The sequence below is a fragment of the Pseudomassariella vexata genome (assembly GCF_002105095.1).
Source record: "Pseudomassariella vexata strain CBS 129021 chromosome Unknown BCR38scaffold_1, whole genome shotgun sequence".
NCBI classification, from domain to species: Eukaryota; Fungi; Ascomycota; class Sordariomycetes; order Amphisphaeriales; family Pseudomassariaceae; genus Pseudomassariella; species Pseudomassariella vexata.
The window spans coordinates 2,760,381-2,778,915 of NW_024467956.1; the positions used below are offsets into that span (position 1 = coordinate 2,760,381).

Below are 18,535 nucleotides of genomic sequence, written 5' to 3' on the forward strand. Positions count from 1 at the left end.
AGCTTGAGAGACAGTAATATTTTGAACCCCGGCCGTCGAATCCACTTTAGTCAATCGCCGAAGAGTCAGCTTGAGGGGGAATTCCCGTGAGTCAATAGTATTTTGAGCCCCAGCCGTTGAATCTACTTGTCAATCGCCGAAGATTGAGCTTGAGATGGAGTTTCCGTGGGCCAGTGATATTTTGGATCCCAGCCGTTGAACTACTTTAGTCAATCGCCGAGGATTGAGCTTGAGAGGCAGTGACATTTTGAACCCCAGCCGTTGAATCTGCTTTAGTCAGTCGCCAAAGAGTGATTTGGAGGGAGTTCCCATGAGCCAGTAATAATCTGAATCCCCGCCATTGGCTCTGCTTTAGTCAGTCGCCACAGATTGAGCTTCAGAAAGGAGTTCCTGTGAGCCAAGAATATTTTGAATCCCAGCCAGGCAGTTGGATGGAGCTGGCGCTGTTCCAAATCCATGAGCCCCAGAGCCAAGCCGTAGCAACCGATTACCCAATGCGGTATAGATATCTCGGTCCCATATGAAACTCGCTTTCCAGTCCCTGTGAGCATGTTTCTTGTCGGTTTCTATCTTTGCAATCAAGAAGATCGTTCTTCTTGGTAATATTGCCTGGCACCCCCCGATTGGACACTTTCCCCACTATAACACTATATGTTGTATGACACAGCACTCTAACGATAATTGAGATATGAAGCCGTAAATAGTATAGATACATATTATTTAAAGATCTCCATCGATATATGTAATAATTGTGTCGCGCTGGGCGGCGAAAGTTTCTGGTATGAGTTATACGTTACGGATTCCGATTCCGACCCCGAGTTAACTATTAGCTCTTACCCCCCTCACCCCCTTTGAGCCTAATAATCGACTCGTTAGAGCTGGAGCTTTCAGAATCGCTAGCTGAGCAATAGAGGACTTATTATTAACTTCAACGGCTACAGCGGCTCTCCCGTGACATAGCATATGGCGATTGCGTGCGGTAGCAGTCACCTGCTGTGCGATTATCTCTTTCCTAGAGATAAGTCTCTTATTTGGATCTAGCGTAAGAAACTTCCGCTTACGATGCCTTCAAGTTCTTCTACTCTAGACGTGTCCTTAGTGTGACGAACGTCTAAATAGTCCAGCTGCTAAACTACTAAGAAGTGCTGTGACCGTTTACTGGCAAGGAAGTCCTGGTAATGGAGGCATAGTTATAGAAGTGCGTATTGAATCTGATTGATCATAGTTATGTCGAATTGGTGGCCTAAGGTCACGGTGAGGCACATCTGTGATGCGTCTGCATATGGGGGGTAAAGTGTGTGTGTTGGGAAAGCTTGGTTGGCTAGTTAACTGGCTGACCGAGGGCCCTATTTGGCTGGCTATTTTATCTCATCTACAACTACAGGGCCCTTGTGCGGCTTGGACCCCTACCCGCACACCTGTACTTCCCTTATTCATCTTGGTATGTAGCCAGAATCCCAGTACCAGTGCGATCCAACATGTGGACGATCAACCTAGGGAGACCAGGAAGCAATCATACTATCCAGAAACCACAACATTCAGGAAGAATCGAATTATTCACTTTCCTCATCAAGCGCTCAACAATCCGGCACTTAATGTTGCTACTTGCAGTAAGGGTTCGTGAGAAACGCTTGAGCCGTAGGACGAACTTGTCGTTCTGCACTATTTTCTATTGTTGATGTACTTCTTGGACGGTCCGACCATTTCTTACGAATAGCGCCAACCTTCTAACACGTGCCGTTTCCATAGGCGTCTTCAAGTGAGTCATTCGGCGAGATAAACATGTATGTCTTGATCAATGTCAACTTTCCGGGATATATTACTCTACACTGCATTTCAAACTGAACCCGATCACACAACCAAGAACAAGATGGCAACCGACGATGTTGTGATCCAGAGGATGCCTCTGCGCACATCCCCCGAGGATCGCCTCAACTCTTATAATCATCACTCCTTGGCACCATGGCTGGAAAATACAGGCTACCTTACCCCATTATTTCTGTACCACCGCGAGCGCGCGCTCGACGAATTCAACATGGGCCGGTGGCTTTCACTCCATGTTGAAAAGCACATGCTTCGATCGCCTTTAACCGTTCTGAACTTGAGCAAGATTCAACTCCAAGAGCTCCTCGCCTTAGTGGCAAAAACAGATTACGGGAAGACCATACCTACTGACGAGACCTCGCTGCAAAGCCTAAGCAACGAATTCTCACTGCCCAGTGAGATCCCAAGATCGGGCTTCTTCGTACGCATGAGCCACTGTTCCCCCAAAGACGCAGACAAAGGCGATCTGAAGCCCGTCTTCACGATAAGTGAAGCTCTCATCAAAATCATCTCCTCAAAACGCACTGTGCAAGCGCTCCTGCGTCTGCTCTCAGCTCCCGATGAAACCGACAACAAAATCTATCTCTTCCCATACCATGCCGAACTCGACAAACTTAGCGAGTGGCGCTGTTATATACACGGCAACAAAGTCGCCGCCATCAGCCAAAGCAGGTTCTACCAGCCTAATTATCCCGACATCCCAGATGATACGCTCCGACGACTCGTACAGCAGGTCAAGGCCCTATGGGACGATATCGGCCCTACTTTCAGCTTCAACTCTTGTGTTTTGGACGTGTACGCTGAAGTCCGTAAGCTGGATTTCAAGACAAGGCTTATAGAGATCAACCCCTGGGGTTCTCACTTGGGGTCAGGGAGTTTGTTGTTTCACTGGCTCGACGATGCGGAACTTTTGCAGCCGCAAGAGTCGTCTACTTCAACAGTTTTGAGGCTCGTTGCATCTGACACCGCTAGCACTGCGGCGAACGCAGATTTTAGTCGGAAGGAAGCGTATCGGATTGGGCGCGCTGGCATCGTTGAGGACGAACTGGCGTGCCTGAGAGATCGAGGATTGGTCTGGGTTTTGGAGCCCTCCAAGCATCGACAGTTCATGAGTTTGCCTGTGCATGACCTAGAGCCTTACAGAGAGGCTGTTACGACGAGGAAAGCTGGTCTTGCGGCTTTCATGGAAATGTACGGAAACGAGGGATATTCTAGCAAATCAAGTTCGGTGAGTGGTGGGGTGGCAAATCATCCGCGGATGAAGAAGTTGCAGCAGCTCTATATGGAAACGGTTCGTGGCTATGTTCTGAGCTGAATGTATATCATAAATTAGATGCCAGGAAAGACCATAACAGTAGTTAATGGTATAGTCAGATAGAAGTCTGATTATAGTAATATTTATGCCTGTTTATTCCAGTGTGCATACCGAACTATCACGCTGTTTAAAGCCACTAAAGTACCCAACCACCAATATAAAGATGAAAGGTACTTGATTTAATGGAAAGCCTTGAGTCTCGAAAGTTTTCCGATTTCCCAAAACTCCCTGATGACAACTCTTACTCAACACCATCAACATGGAAGAACCACCGCCATTCGCAAGAAGATGTAAAAGCCCCAAAGGCATAGGAATACACCAGCTAAAGAGAAGGCAGAAGGCAGAAGGCAGTTAGAGTTTTATCCCCCGCAGAGCCAGAACTATGTACAAAATCTGCGAGACAATAACCCCATCTCGTGCAGACACCTTCGACTCTGCCGGGGCCGGAATTGCGACCACGCACACATCAGGGCGCATAGATGTGGGTTCAACCCGCCGAGACAGGCTAAAATAACACAGACTGACCAAATACCAGCGCACCATTAGCGCCGACTCTAACTCAGAAGGTGACCTCCAATAAGGCGGCGGCGCGACACTACCAACAACCTCGACCCCAACTGGTGGCTATATTTGGAGCACGCGAAGCTACGAAGTACGAACATTTGGTTCAACTTCCCGTTAAGAACAACAGCACCAACACAATTGCCATTAGATCGCCAAACATGGTTACAACTAGCTTTCCCAGACGGCCCTCAGACTCAACTTCTGGAAGGCCATGCTGCACGTCTTGAAGATAAGCCCGCACGATCGTTTCAACTGGAGATTGCGTCTGTTTCCAAAAAAGACTAGAGACGAGTGGGACGGCCTCTGGTAGGAGCTGACCGTCCTGATATCTCACCCAGTATGGGAGGCTAGGTTGCCACTTTCCGATATTGACTCTCGCGGGCAGTTCAACTACAAGTCAAGGAATACCTCGATTCCTTGGGTCCACTTCCGCAACGGAGTTCGTCGGCACTATTCGATCAATTTAAATGACAGAACGCCCCAAGAGAGCACGCCAAGGTTGAGATATCCACCATTGTGCTGGATACATGGGAGGCCACCGAACCCGAAACCCAACGAACGGGACAACATCTTGATATCGAAACTGAGAGACTGGCTCCTCGAACAAAGCCTGCGCGGCATGAACGAGAAACGGGATATTTTCAATTGACCAGGGAAGACGTCGACTTGCTTCGACAGTCCCTAAACCACATGGCCAGCCCCCACCCATTCGAGACCTCCCAAATCAACTACTATAACAACTACACTGCTGTCATCTCTGCGATCTGCAATGGTGTTCCGTTTGACCTTGAAACTATGAGGAAATGAGATGAGATCAACATATCGAAGAAGCGGCAGCCAACCGGTATTTGGATTACATGCGGTGGAGGTCCTTCGTATCCCCGCCAATAACGAGTTCACTGGAAGGAGCACTTCTCTTGACGATATCAGCGGTGTCTGGCACAATCCACTGACACCCACCGCGAGAGAGGTTCAAACCCAACTACGCCCAGCATTTTAGCTCCGCCTCCTGAGCGCCAAAAGGAGGACCGGACGACCCTCCAAAGACACGGGGCGTTTGAAGCCCGAGAACCAGGTGTTGCTACCCTAAAGCCAAATCCGTTGAAAAGGACACCGCGAAGGACTGACCTTGAAGATCGCCCCTTTCCCCAGTGGCGGCTGTAGCCTTTTGATCGGTTGCCCACCGGATGTAGTCACCTTCAGCTGACTACAGGTGACTGCACCTGCGACTATTACGGCGGGAGATGGAAAGAGAGTTGAAGACGCAGAAACTTGCCAGTATGGCGCGGTCATGCAGGTGTTTAACTTACAATTTTATCCTGGCTTTGACATCTGTCGAAGTTGCTGCGCACATGTCTAAGATTCGATTTAGTCCCCGAGCTGGAATAAGCTGGCAGGATCTCAACCTGGCGTCTCCCTCGAAACACGATTCGCATTACCCGTAGTGCGCCATGACTGGGTGCATGAAAGCCTCGAGCTGGAGAGCTCAGATGCCTGGCCTTTTGGAATCCCGCTTCCCCGAGGTTGATTTTCCATAGCAGGGGATGGTCATAACGAACTTTGTTGCTTCACAGGATCGAGCATTCTGAGAGTATGCGGAGGCCCCCTAGAAAGATTCCAGTGCCGTTCTGGGGCTATTTTGGTATTATACCAGTTTATTCCAGTAGAAGCATCTGGAAAAAAATACTCAGGTTGCGAATTTCCTATTTGACTCCCATAGCCATCGTCTGTTTGATGAAAATGGTATATGTCTCCTGTTTACCACAAACCATGTATACACAAATCATCATGCGTGATACCAATCCAACGTTTTCATCCAGCAACCAGATCATCCTGCCTCACATCATCCTCTCAAACCAAAACATGCGATCGTCCCGATGATGCCTGATAAAGCTTGGCAAAACTGCTCTCCGAATCTCTCAGCAACTCAGCGGGTCTCCCAAACTCCACAAGCCTTCCCCCATCAAGCACAGCGACGCGATCGAAGTCAAGCAGGCTAGACAGACGATGCGCGATCATGAGGATGGTATGGTCACGGAACTCGGAGCGGATAATCTCCTGCATCTTCGCATCCGTTTGCGTATCAACACTGCTAGTCGGTTCGTCAAGAATCAGGACCTTGCCCTTCTTGAGCATGGCCCTGGCGAGGCAGAACAGCTGGCGCTGGCCGTGCGAGAGAAATTCCGTGTCCATCAGGTTATTGAGAATGGTGGACGCAGTAGGATTATTCTTGTCAGCGGCTCTGTCTCGGAGAACGGTCCAAAGACCGACTTTCTCCAATGCGGCGACGATGGCGGCGTCGGAGGCGTTGCGCCGGGGGTCGACGTTGGAGCGAATTGAGGCGGGGAACAAAAAGGGGTCCTGGGTGAGGCAGATGACTCTTTCTCTAATGATGGAGCCGGGGATGGTCGATAAGTCGACGTCGTCGAGGATGATGCGGCCGGACACTACGTTGATCAAGCGCATGACGGCGAGGGTGGAGGAACTTTTGCCGCTGGGTCGCAACATGTTAGTCTACTAACGGTAGACAAGCTCTGCGGTATAAGGGAAACCAACCTTCCTGTCCTCCCGACCAAGCCGATCTTTTGGCCTCCTTCGATGCTAAAGCTTAGGTTCTTCAAGGCAGGCGAACTTGGGTCACTTGGTTAATAATGCGATTAGTATAGTTCCAAAGCCAAAAAAAACAAAAAGAAAAAAAAGGAGGATCTCACCTGTAGCTGGCAGACACGCCCTCAAACCTGAGAGCCCCTCGCGTCGGCCAGTTAGCACCTGGGTCCTCACTATCTTCCAGAGACTCCTCAGCCGGTGTCTTATCCGAGAAGTCCTTGATGCGGGCAATGGCTCCTAGGGACGTCTCGAGATTTGTCCAGTGTTGCACCAAGTATGTTAAGGAATGGGACAGATTCATCATGTTCACCAGGGCCAGACCCAGAAAACCAGCAACCAGCTGGGACCGTAAAGCAACGGCCATGCCAACGAGTAATACGGCAAGTCCTGCAACAACGAGATCAAGAACCAGAACCAACCACCTCTGGATACATAGAAGTAGATAGAAGGGTTTTTGAGACGTATTGAGAAACTGCACGTTTCTAGCCGTGTAATACCCAGTCCACCCGAAAGACCTGATGGTGACGAGGCCGTTCAGACTTTCGATGAAATGGGAGTACAGAGGGGCATTTGCCTCGAGTCTTTAGACGGCATTAGTTTTGGGAGAGGCGGTGTAGAAGCCGAAGACTTACTCTAGAAGTCTGAGCTGACGCGATGTGCGGAGGTAGAATCTCTGGATGAAATAAAGCGCACCCAAAACGGCGGGAAGTACAGCAGCAAAGTATCCAACTGCTGTTACTGACAATGCTGTGACTACAGCACAGGTTCCGAGTTCTACATGCTATGAGTCAGCCTCTTACACATGCCTGACATCAAGAGACTCACGGAATGCGCAATTAATTATGCTCCCTGGCAGCGTCATGTCTGCAAGGCGAAGATCTTGGCTGAATCTGTTTCTCTGTTAATTAGACGATAGGGTTGTGCAGATGGGCCTTACCGGTTAACAAGCACCCCAGTTTCAGTTTCTGCAAAGAATGACAATGGAGCTCTATCGAGCTGTTAGCAAAGTCGTAGGCATAACACGTCGCTAGACAGTGGATACTGACCTCATAGCAGCATCCAATATAGATCGATGCAGGTTGCTGCCAGACTTTGGGATGATGACAATCCACAGAAACCTGTCCTGGTTAGCAATACGAGAGAGCTTCGGCAGAACCGAGGATCTCACGCAACGGCTCCGACTAAGAAGACGCCTTCCATAACGCCCAAGAAGCCGTATATACCGAGCCAGTACCCCAAACGAGAGTCGCCGCCACTTTCATTACTCGAAGCCCACCAGTTTATCCACACATCTGCCATTTGTCAGTTTCCCTTGAATGATATTCACGGTAACTTACTGATCATGCCACTGCACACATCGTTTGCCGCCACAAGGGCGACAAAGGTGGCCATGTACCACGGACCGAGTGAACGAATGTAGTATTTGTAAGTTGTCCAGTCTCCGGTCTTTCGGCTCTCATCGGCGACGCTTGTTTCCGAGCGAACGTTCTTAGGCCTCGCGTACGGCTGGGCTGTGGTCCCGTCCGTTTCTTCATGGCGGTTCTCTTCTTCAAGTTTCACCTGGAGGCGATGAATGTAGTTTCCCGGCACATTGAGCTCCGAAAAAGTACCCTGTTCAATAAGCGTCCCTGTCTGATCAAGCACGAGAATAAGATCGGCCTGGGGTAGGCGTTTTACTGCAGAATATTAGGACCTCGCGTGTAGCCGAGGGTTGGGCCATACCTGAGTGAGTCGCCATAATGACCGTGGTGCCGGTCATGCGGAAGATTCCTTCCCGGCTGAAGACTCGTTTGAATACAATTTCTTCTGTGGCCGAGTCCAAGCCACTCAGGACGTCATCGAGAATAGCCAACTTCTTGCGCGAGTAAACTGCTCGAGCGATAGACTAAAATGTCAAATCAATCCCATCCACTTCTGGAATGGCCAACTTACCAGTCGTTGCTTTTGACCACCGCTGAGTTTGACGCCCTTGCTACCAACAACTGTCGAGTCTCCCTCCGGCATCTGGCGTAGATCTGTATCGAGGGCAGAAACGTGGACTGTGGTTGAATACCACGCCTCGTCGAAATCCGAACCAGCAACGACATTGTCACGAATCGACCCATTGATGATCCAAGGGGTTTGATCACAATAGGCAATCTGGGACTCGGAGACGGACAACTGACCTCGAAGCTGGGGGGTTTCTCCGAGAAGGGCTTTGAGAAATGTTGATTTACCACAACCCACCGGCCCAACCAGGATGGTGAGGTGTGAGTCGGCTTGGACGGTGGTCGAAACCTCCTGTACAATATTGCAACTGGATTCTGACCAACCGAAACTGCCGTGATCTAAGCGAATCGCATTTTGCATGGGTGATTCCATAGACTGCAATTCTATGCCAGCTTGGCTTTGAGTGGATCGTCTGGTATTATCCCTGCTTGGCATCTGTAGCAACCGCTGCTCCACACGAGAAGGCTCCAGTAGGAATTCCCGAATTCTTTCGAAACAGCCCAAAGCAGCCCATCCTGTAGGTATCGCGCTGAGTATGTCGGCAAGAGGCGATGTTAGGAGGTTGAGAGCCGCCAGGGCAGTGATTGCTTGTGAAACGGAAACACCATCGGTTCCTTGGATCTTAGCCGCGATTGCACATGCCGCAAAGATGAGGAACCTATTGAAGACCTCGGGAAGGTTTACTTGCAGAAGCAATCAGCCTGTCGTTCAACTGGGCCATGAGTGAGAGTGCTTACCTAGTGAGACGTTGAGTGATTGCACTTTTCTAGATCTCCTGGAGCTATCCATTTCAACCTCGCGCATTTGCTGTATGTTTGCAGACATGGTCTCGGTGAGCCCCAGCATCTTGACATTCCTCATCGAACCCAATATTTCTGATGTGTAGTTGATTCTCCGCTGGATGACTTCAAACCATGCTTTCTGCCTCACGGTGACATGACCAGCGAGCAGTGTGGACAATGCTGTAGATACTGTTTCACGGTCAACGCCATGGGAATTGAAGGTCTGTGTTGAGCACTTACTAGTGGCGATGATGATCGGCGCAACGCAGACAGCACCAAGTTGGACGTAAAGTAGATACATGGCAATACCAAGTTGGACCACAGACGGGATTACATCGATGACTAAGAAGTAGAACGTCTCTGCGATCCTCTGAACATCTGCGCCCATCAAGGTCATAGCCGCCGACTCGTTCAAATTGTTTATTTGGAGGGTCATCATTTTTGCGTAGATGGCGGTGATGAGCTCGCCACGTATCATGGTCATCATTCGAAACGACAAGTGAGAGAACCAACCCGTCATGATCTGGGATAATGAGCAACGTAGGCCTAAGATCATCCGGCTGATATCGTCAGACTTACCGCTAACCCCAGATAAACGAAGCCGAATGCACCGATCAAGCCATAGCCGGTGTTTTCAGATTCTGTCTCCGCCGTCTGGACAAAAGCGATGACATCTTGGATAAGGTACGGTTGAGTCAGACTGAGTCCAACGTAGCAGAACTTTGGCACGGCAATAACCAACACCTCCCAGCGCAGACTCCACAGGCAAGCATATGCAAGTGAGTGCTTTCTCTTTTGGTTACCTGTAATCTGTCAGCATTCGTCTCCGTCAACGTTGTCTTTATTCACATTTGCCCCAAGCCAACTGTAATTGTACAGCCAAGCGGTCCGAGTCCAGCTTCTCGTGGATAGCAGGTAAGTCGTCCATGGTCAAAACCTTTTTGAAGCCACTCACGAGGAGCGAGTTCAGCCACCAGAAAGAGCTGCGACTGAACACTCCGCTCGTGCTCTCAATCGAGAAGTTCCTGTCCAACCCAAGAAGCAGAGAGCGTTTCTCTGCAGCTTCCAGCAGAAGCATGCCAACCTTGACCGCCACCGATGCCGTCAAAACACCAGCAACGACGCCGTCTTCTCCCAGGAGCCATTGTGTCCGCACTCGGGCGATGTCGAGTAGTACAGTTGCGATGAGGTAAATGTTGATTAAGAAAGAAGGCCGAATAGATTTGGCATGTTCCAGATGAGATAGCACTGCTAGGCTAAGTCCGGAGGCCAAGGACAGCGTTGCCGAAGCGATTGAGACCTGTGTTTGCACCGCAGAATGGGCTGTCAACACCAGAACCGCAAGTTGGAGACCGATGTAGGCCCCGATCGCAACCACTTTCCCAGCGTACAGGGCTGTTCTCTTGACCCTGATCCTGCGCCGAAGCAGCCGCAGGGCTCGGAACGGAGCAAGGAGAATGAAAAGAGTTGCTGGAAGAATTGTGAAGATGCTTTCTTCAAAGAGAACTGCTTTTCGTTAATCGAGCTCATATTCAGGCGTCGCAGCAAAACTTGCTTGTGAAGTCGAAACTACCCCGACAATCCGGGGACTTTACCCCAGGACCAAATGAATTATCGTCGCAAACCAAAGGCTTGGCGGAATCCATCTTCGCCTAGACGTAGGGCATTAGACCCCAAGACGCTGAGGTTGGGGTGTTGCGGCTTGTTAGAATATGTGCATGTGTCCTGCTAAGATGTCCAATGTCGTTAGTTGATTGCCTAGATAGAACGAGATGAGCTTCGGACGACATAGTTGACGTTCAAAGGCATTCGGCGCAACTTACCTCCTTGATTACGGCCCTATCAGGTTAGAGCCAAATGTGCCACACCGACCAGAATCAACTGCGTGAACCAAATGCTCGGGTTGCGCGTAGCCCATGAGAATTGCTCTGGGTGACTTGGGGAAGCCATGGGGGTAAATCATGATCAGGGTGAGTTATCAACCCGGCGCGGCCAGTGCCTATGTAGTACCTATGCTGCGAGATGGTAATATCACCAGACATGCACTCCTCAAATCGATATATCATGGATAGAAATAGTCTGGAATGAAGATCGATCTATCACAAAACCATCGTGTACATCAATATAAAGAAAAATTGAGTATGCTGTCTATCAATGATGATTCAGTATGTAAAGACATATAGCACGTAACCGCAATATTATGGGTTCACCAGATAAGCCACCCTAATAACTCGGATATACACACTAGGTTAGAGTAGAGAATCATGAACATTATATATAGATACAGATTGTTCCGCCTCAGAATATGATTGGTTACGCTCACTGCCCCCGCTCCTTTAGTCAGTTCTGATCAACCAGAGGCACAGGGTCTGATTATATTGCACTGAAGCGGTGGATGAAGCAAGCGAGAGGGCAAACCTCGGACTACCTTTTGCAAGGCATAAGTCGCTTCTATTTGTTATCAACACGGCGTGCTTGAACAAATGATCTTGCAGGAGATTTTGAAGGCTTATCCTGAAAACAACCCAGATTGATATCTGCCTAACTATAAACATGTAGCGTGCGCCTTTAAATATGTATGAGGCAAGCCATCGCCTAATCTATGTCTACCCGCCCTGTCATCGACCCTTCCTCTAACGCTCAGTCCTCAATCGCGTACCCCTCAATCTGCAGCACCGTCTTCAAATGCTTATAGGCTAGCATCTCCCCCTTATGACAAGCAAGCAAGTGGCTCGTCTTGAGCACATTCTTGATGACCCGTCCGTTCATCTCCAGCCTGGCCAACTTATCCACGTCCTCCTCCGTCAATTCGTGCTTCGCAGCAACAGCCTCATTACCAACGCTGCTGCGGTCCAAGAATCCAGTCCAGACGGCCTTGCGCGCCGACTCGTCCAGCGCAGGATACTCGAGGCTTATATGTATGCGACTGTGGAACGCCTCGTCCATATCCTTTACTCGGTTCGTGGTCAGGAAAAGGATGCCCTCGTAATACTCTAGAGTGCGCAGGAAGATGGATACGATGCGGTTGCGGTCGAGATCGTGCGTACTCCGGGTCTCTAGAAATACGTCGCATTCGTCGAGGAGCAGGACGGCGTTCCATTTCGCCACCATCTCAAGCACTTGATTGAGATTCGTTTCGATCTCCCAAGATGCCGAGCCCAGATCTCCGGCGGACATCATGTAGAGGGGCACTTGCATGTCCTCCGCGACTGATTCAGCCGTGAGCGTCTTCCCGATTCCTGGACCACCAGACAGCAACATGATGATGCCCTTTCCCTTTCCAGATATGACGTCATCGAATGCGTCCTTATTCTTGATCTGGCTTTGGGCGAAGGCCAGAATGAGAGATTTGTGACCCTCGGGGAGAACCAGACACTCGAATGCGCGCTCATTGAAGACAATCTCTGTGATCTCGTCGACGAAGAACTCGAGCCATTTTTTGGTCTTCAGCGCATATCCTTTGACAATGGGCGTGCACAAGAGGAGCTGTTCTTCGGAAAGGGGGAGTGGCTTGTTGCCTTCATTGACGAAAATGTCGTCGTCCCGGTCGTTGTCAAAGTCATTATAGCTGTTGGACGAGTAGCCATCGTCAGGGTCGGAAGAGTGGATGTTCCCAGTGTCCTTCACTTGTTGCAAGGGCTTGAGGCTTGGCTGTTGGTTCGGGTTCGCCTTCCCATGGGCATAGGCGTCGATCACCACACGGCAATCGACTGTGATCTTGGCTGGACCCCATTCCTTTTGCTCAATGGCGTTGCCCCTGTATGCCTTGTAGTGATACCCTGCGAGGCGCTCAAAGAGAGCCCCTCGCGCAATCAGGGTGGCGGTAACTGTCTCTTGATCGGAATGGTAGGCCAGGGGGAAGCAGTCTAGGTCGGTGATGGAAAGAGTACCTGCGAATGGGAGAATGATGTGTTGTGACAGGTCGTATCCGAATTTTGATCCGTCCCAATCGAGACGATCGCACTTGAGCAGGTAACAAGGTCCATACTTGCAGTGATTGGTGAATTGTCCCTCATGAAGCCGCACGGTCACAGGGCGACCATACCGGGACGCAAAGATGATGGTGCCGGGCTGGAAAATGGTCCAAACGTGTTCATAAGTGATCACCTTGTTCTTGATGTAATCCTTGGTGGCGGAGATGATATCTTTCAGCTCCTCGAACAGAACCGTGTGGAGCAGTTTTAGGTGGGACTTGGTTGTTTCGTCATAATCGCCATCAAGCGCTGCGGTCAACTCCTCCCAGCGGTGAACGAAGGGTTTGAAGGGCGCAACAAATGTCAGCCGGGCCAAGGTGGTGGTCACACCAGGATAATCCTTGAGTACGTCGCGGAGAACTTCCTTCAGCAACGGGCTCTGGATCACGACACTGTCGATTTCAAGCTTCTTGCGGGAGTCACAGCTCCTTTCTGAACAGGGTCAGATTTTTTCGACTGGAATATATGGTACGTGAACTTACTGTTGCGCACTAGCACCGCGTATTTCAGAGTTTCCTCATTCTCGGCAGCTTCTTCTAGGTCCTCGGGGCATCTTTCCGTCCATTTGGGCTGATTGTATTTGTCAATGACTTGATAAAGGTCTTTTCGGTCGGCGACCATGCCAACTATAATCTTGTCCTTCTGCTTGTCGTCAGACTCCGAGTCCGAGTCCGAGTCCGAGTCGGTGTCTTTCTTTTCCTTCTCACCGGCGTCTCCAGTGTCTGCTGTCTCCTTGGAATCGGACGTCTCTTTTTTGCTGCAATTGACAGCCTCCTCTGCTCCTCCATCGGATCCACCAGCTGGAGTCACCATGACCACCGAAGAGGTCTCATCATCAACAGATCCCATGATGCTGGTGTTTGTGCTGAGGGAGTAATGGATGTGGGAAAGATTTGGTAAGAAAATTGTCAAGTAATCACTCGATGATGCTTTCTCTGCCTGGCTTGAACGAACTGCAGGTATAGATCAAGTTCTGGGAATGAAGATGAAGATTAGGGCAAGAAGTTGAAGTATGGGTGAGCTGCCGTCCTGATCTTATACTAAAACCTGAAGGTCTCCCCTATATATCTTACCTGCATGAGTGTAGCCTTCAGGGCGCTATCACAGAATGCTTCTTGGCAGCAGCATTGACTCAGCCCGTGGTAATAAGCTGTGATTCCATTGGCGTGGCCAATCAAAAGTCTATCTCAACGGCCGTTCCTTGCTCGACTGGGACAAGTGCATTGCGGGTATCACAGAGTCCCCAATGAACTGACATCTTAGTTTCAAATGGAGCGGGATACCTACCCCGAGGGGGCAAAGCTTGTGTAGCCTAGTGGCAGGCTGCCTTGGCTAGACGTTGCTTATGTAGGTTCTGACCATTGGGAGGCGGAGCTAAGCCTTCAGGCAGCCATGCCCGAGCATCAGACTAAGCGGAAGTGGCCTCCATTGGAGCAGGATGTTGAACAACAGAGTATCGCCTCAATGAAATCGCAGATTCTTACACGATGGGATGTCAGACAATGTGCGACGTCGGTCCACGACAACGTTGAGGAGTCGAAATTGCCTATTGTGACGCATTATGGCATTTACGAAGTGCTATAGTTGTTGTCGTCGTTATAAGCATTATCGTCTAGCGGATATTCCTTCGCTTAATTGCAAACTCAAGTATTTGACCACACCATTATCAATACCAGCGCCTCCTTCTGATTCTGCAAACGCAATTCGATTCATGCTGCCCAGCTGGAATAACGTCACAGATGACAGAGTGTCCAAGGTCTAGACTAACAAGAGCTGGCAGTTGGTGTTTGCCCAGTAAAAGGCGTAGGCTACGCCGACAGGATTAGTCGAGTGCTGGGAACCCCAGTTGGCTTTTTCCAATCCACCGTACAGTCAATGGAGAACACATCTCGAAGTTCACGCCCCAAAGGGCATTCGCTGCTATCAAAATCCTCTGATGTCCATCATATCCATCAATACAGTACGAGCCATAGTAAAGAGTCGCAAGATCTCTGTGGGCAGAAATGGCAGTGTTCGGCCCCGCACGGACCACCCAGTGTGGCCACTGTAGATTAGCCAGAGCTTACGGCAAGTAACGATAGTCATAAGAACAACAACAATGAACGGTGGGCTGCGATTGCCCACAATGTCAATAGAATGCATGTATTGCTCGAGGGGCTAGACGCTGGGTAACTGTATACCTCCGCCCCCTAATTACCTAGAGAAAAGCAAGACCTGTAAATTTATGAGTAGTCCAGGAGGACTATGCCCAAAGGTTTCCGAACTGACCTCGCTCAAAGTATGGCCGCAAACCCCAGAGCATCCAATGCAAATCAACGATGGACGGAGATCCACTCCAATAAAATGCCTGCCAGCCGTCTAGTACATCAGAGATGTCCCTCCCTTCCAAAACGCCTCTCAGGGGGTATCGAGAATAGATCACAGTAACCACAACCATGCCGGGGATCCGTTCCATACTCAGATTACTGTTTTCCAACAGTACCGCTGTGATGCCGCTCCTGGTTTTTATCCGATGATCACGTCCTCGGGCAATCCAGTGTTACGATTCTTGACATCCTTGTATCTGTTCTTGAGAGCCTTGGGCTCCGTCTCCTTGTTCACCACAACCACAAACTCGAGCTTCGTGATCTTCTTATCCTTGCCGTTGCCCTTTTTCCACTCGTCGAACTTCTTCCGCAGTTCCACCTCACGACTCTCTTCTGTGATACGAAGAATGGCTTTCTCCTCTTTGTGGTTACCTCTCAGAGGTTCCTTCATAAGATAGAGTGTCTCCAGGTTACGCCACGCATTGCTGATGCTCTCCCAGCAGGGCAGAGCCATCAGAGGCAATCCACGAGGCTCCGTCTGGACCGCCATAGACCGGACTGCAGAGCGGTCATCGTCGCTGAACTGATGGCGAGTGCAATAATGCCCTCTGCAACCGCTGCAGCAAGGCTCAAGGATAATGATATCGGTTTCGGGATTGACGACTTGACTGGTTCGATCGTCGTCGGGGGAATGCAATGCAAACATATTCACATACGAGCTCTTCGCCACTTCAGCCGAGATTTTTGTGGTCATAAACCACTTGGGCTGTGAGTTCTGAACGTCATTCGTGAACGGAAAGTTCCAGGCGATCGAGGCTCGATTGCGGATATAAACCACGCGAGGAGTAACAGCGGCTTCCCAGACACATATCTTGAGCTCGGGAGGTAAATTTGCATACATGTGGAACTCGGTCAGGGGTTTGGAGAGCCGTGCCGAGCGTCGTAGAGGCATTCTCCGGGGCTTCACCGGTGGCTTTCTGTGCTTGCTGCGTGCTGAACCACCAGCGCTATTCAGTTCGGCAACTTGCGGGGTTCCTTCCCGGAGATCTTCATTCTGCGGGTTGATCCTCGCCGAGCGACGGGTAGCGGTTTGCGATTGCTCACGTGTCGAAAGTTCGTTGGACGTGGTCAACTTGCGCTTCTTGGTCGGAGGGCGCACGACAACCTCCTCCATCACTTTTTCTTCTTCATCACCTTCTCCTCGGCGCTTAATATCTCTCGAATCCTCCAAGCTCGAAGCTGTACCACCTCCAGAGGCCTTGGAGGACGCACTTCGCAGCCTACTCAGAAGTTCTGTTTTGGGATCTGTCTTGGGACCTGATTCGGTCACGCTCGAGACACTCTGAAATCTGGATATAGACCGAGTAGTTGGCCGCGACAAGGAGCCTGAGGGAAGAACAAAGAATCCATTGCCAAGTTGTTGTGGTGTCGCCAGGTCCGGAACTGCCGTGTCTCGAGAAGGGTCATGTTCGGACCGGGAATTTACATCCACGCCGTCGTCACCGCCACGATCTACTTCATCAACTGTATCCGCCATTCTTGCGGCGACAAGTTTGTTTTTGTGAAAGTCTTCCTCCAGATATGCTTTTGATTTTACCAATTCTGCCAGGTTGGGGTCAGCTGAGGGTACAGGCTTGGTGTTGGCTGCCTCCACATGCGATGCTCGACCTCCACGTGCCCTGGCGACAGGCAAAGATGTTGAGGTTGCAGGAGGTGATTCCCGGATGACAATAGAAGACAGTGCGGTTCTGAATAAGATGGTGAATGGCGACCAGTGAGTCTCGTGCGAGGTGAATATAGCAGCGGAGGGTTGTGCGCTGAGAGGCAAGTGTGCAGGTACGTTATCGGACAGCCCAATACCCGACGATAAGGCTTGATATCGGGCTTCAGGCGCAGACAGATCAGAGCCTGCAGAAGCTGAGGACACTGGCAAATATTGATACGAGGGTTGAGTCGCCGGCTGATTGTCCACTTTACTACACAGTGGAACGAATGAGGATCTGTGACGTCGCTTCCAAATCTTTGACGGGGGATGCTCAGGACCAGATCAGCGACAACGCGAGAAGCCCTGTTAGCAGGAGCTCTTAAAGTCGGTGTACGCCTTGCAGCACAGTTGATCGCCAGTCAGTTTGTTTGATCGGATGGCGTATAACAGATCTTATCTCATGGCGAAGGCTAAAAATGGGAAGATGCCAAGTTACTGGGTAGTAAAGTGAAGCGCAGATAATGTTGTGTGGAGAGATGTGGATGATCATGAAAGCTCGAGATCGAATGATGCGGGGCAGTTGCATCACCTTGGAGGTCTACGTTTATACCAAGGTGGTGGTGGCAGCAGCAGTCATGGTGGGGTAGATCAATGGTTCGGGCAGATGCCATAGCCAGCAGGTCGATCATCTGGACTAACCTTAGAACTTGAGAACAGACACTTGTAGTGAACGTATCCAAGTTCATTGTAAGCGTGTACAATCGCAAAACCGCAAAGGAGCTGCCGAGGCTTCGATCGATGAGTTGGTCAAGTATCAGTCGCAGCAGAGTGTTCTCGTTTTCCCGCAATTGTCCATGGGTCCGACGGGTTCGTGCTGCCTCGATTGTGATCTAAATTTGTATGGGGTACTCGGTCGTGTCATCCGTCGGCGGGCCGGGCTTTGGGTCTCTTGCTCAAATTCAGGGTCCTCAACAGCGCGTCCATTGTACCCCAATAGCACGACCTCCAACAGCGAGGGACTCCACGATCTTTATGGTGAGTCTTCAGCAAGGCTCCCTTTTGAGTTTTATCTTCCGACCTTCCCACGTTCACAATTCACAGCGACACACTCCATCTACTTACGCAGGAGCAGTCTTACGCAGGAGCAGTCTTACGATGGCCACGAAAGTCTTGAGCCGACACTGCAGAAACCGAATTCTGGTATGGAAAATGGCATATCGTCGTCTTTAACCATTCTAGATCTCGTCGAAACGGCTGCGGCTGGGGTAAAGTTAAACCGCGATACGCGGGAAGAGTGCAAGGGCCCCAAAAGAAGAGAGCCCCTGTTTGTACTACTCAAGCAAGCCCGCAAGTAGCACGGCGTGGGCTGCAACAATCACACATCAGCGGGCGATATTGTACGCCTAAGGGCAACCAAAATTGACGTAAACAGCATTCTGCGCTGGTTGTCAAAATGCAAACAAGGTTGT

At 50.2% G+C, this 18,535-nt stretch overlaps 4 protein-coding genes across 4 annotated transcripts; 1 reads left to right on the plus strand and 3 right to left on the minus strand.

The window, feature by feature from the left end:
* Nucleotides 1–1,870: 1,870 nt before the first annotated feature.
* On the plus strand, nucleotides 1,871–3,930 carry BCR38DRAFT_470566 (uncharacterized protein; the record flags this gene model as incomplete). Its single annotated transcript, XM_040862838.1, has 3 exons — nucleotides 1,871–3,052; nucleotides 3,242–3,309; nucleotides 3,675–3,930. 3 exons carry the CDS (start codon nucleotides 1,871–1,873, stop codon nucleotides 3,928–3,930), a joined length of 1,506 nt encoding a protein of 501 aa, XP_040721249.1.
* A 1,624-nt stretch (nucleotides 3,931–5,554) lies between these two features.
* BCR38DRAFT_520003 (multidrug resistance-related protein) lies at nucleotides 5,555–11,111 on the minus strand (the record flags this gene model as incomplete). The annotated part of the gene is made up of 17 exons (XM_040865155.1): nucleotides 10,905–11,111; nucleotides 10,637–10,839; nucleotides 9,931–10,587; nucleotides 9,661–9,884; nucleotides 9,322–9,604; nucleotides 9,037–9,270; nucleotides 8,243–8,982; nucleotides 8,033–8,195; nucleotides 7,648–7,986; nucleotides 7,479–7,602; nucleotides 7,357–7,428; nucleotides 7,248–7,298; nucleotides 7,136–7,200; nucleotides 6,943–7,084; nucleotides 6,415–6,891; nucleotides 6,260–6,343; nucleotides 5,555–6,197 (listed from the first exon to the last, which is right to left on the minus strand). Exons 2-17 carry the CDS (start codon nucleotides 10,725–10,727, stop codon nucleotides 5,555–5,557), a joined length of 4,389 nt encoding a protein of 1,462 aa, XP_040721250.1. The 5' UTR covers nucleotides 10,728–10,839; nucleotides 10,905–11,111.
* A 610-nt stretch (nucleotides 11,112–11,721) lies between these two features.
* On the minus strand, nucleotides 11,722–13,904 carry BCR38DRAFT_480156 (P-loop containing nucleoside triphosphate hydrolase protein; the record flags this gene model as incomplete). The annotated part of the gene is made up of 2 exons (XM_040863244.1): nucleotides 11,722–13,487; nucleotides 13,538–13,904. 2 exons carry the CDS (start codon nucleotides 13,902–13,904, stop codon nucleotides 11,722–11,724), a joined length of 2,133 nt encoding a protein of 710 aa, XP_040721251.1.
* A 1,656-nt stretch (nucleotides 13,905–15,560) lies between these two features.
* BCR38DRAFT_404719 (uncharacterized protein) lies at nucleotides 15,561–17,703 on the minus strand (the record flags this gene model as incomplete). Its single annotated transcript, XM_040857868.1, has 2 exons — nucleotides 15,561–17,381; nucleotides 17,677–17,703. The coding sequence occupies 2 exons, from the start codon at nucleotides 17,701–17,703 to the stop codon at nucleotides 15,561–15,563; spliced, it is 1,848 nt and encodes a 615-aa protein (XP_040721252.1).
* Nucleotides 17,704–18,535: the final 832 nt, after the last annotated feature.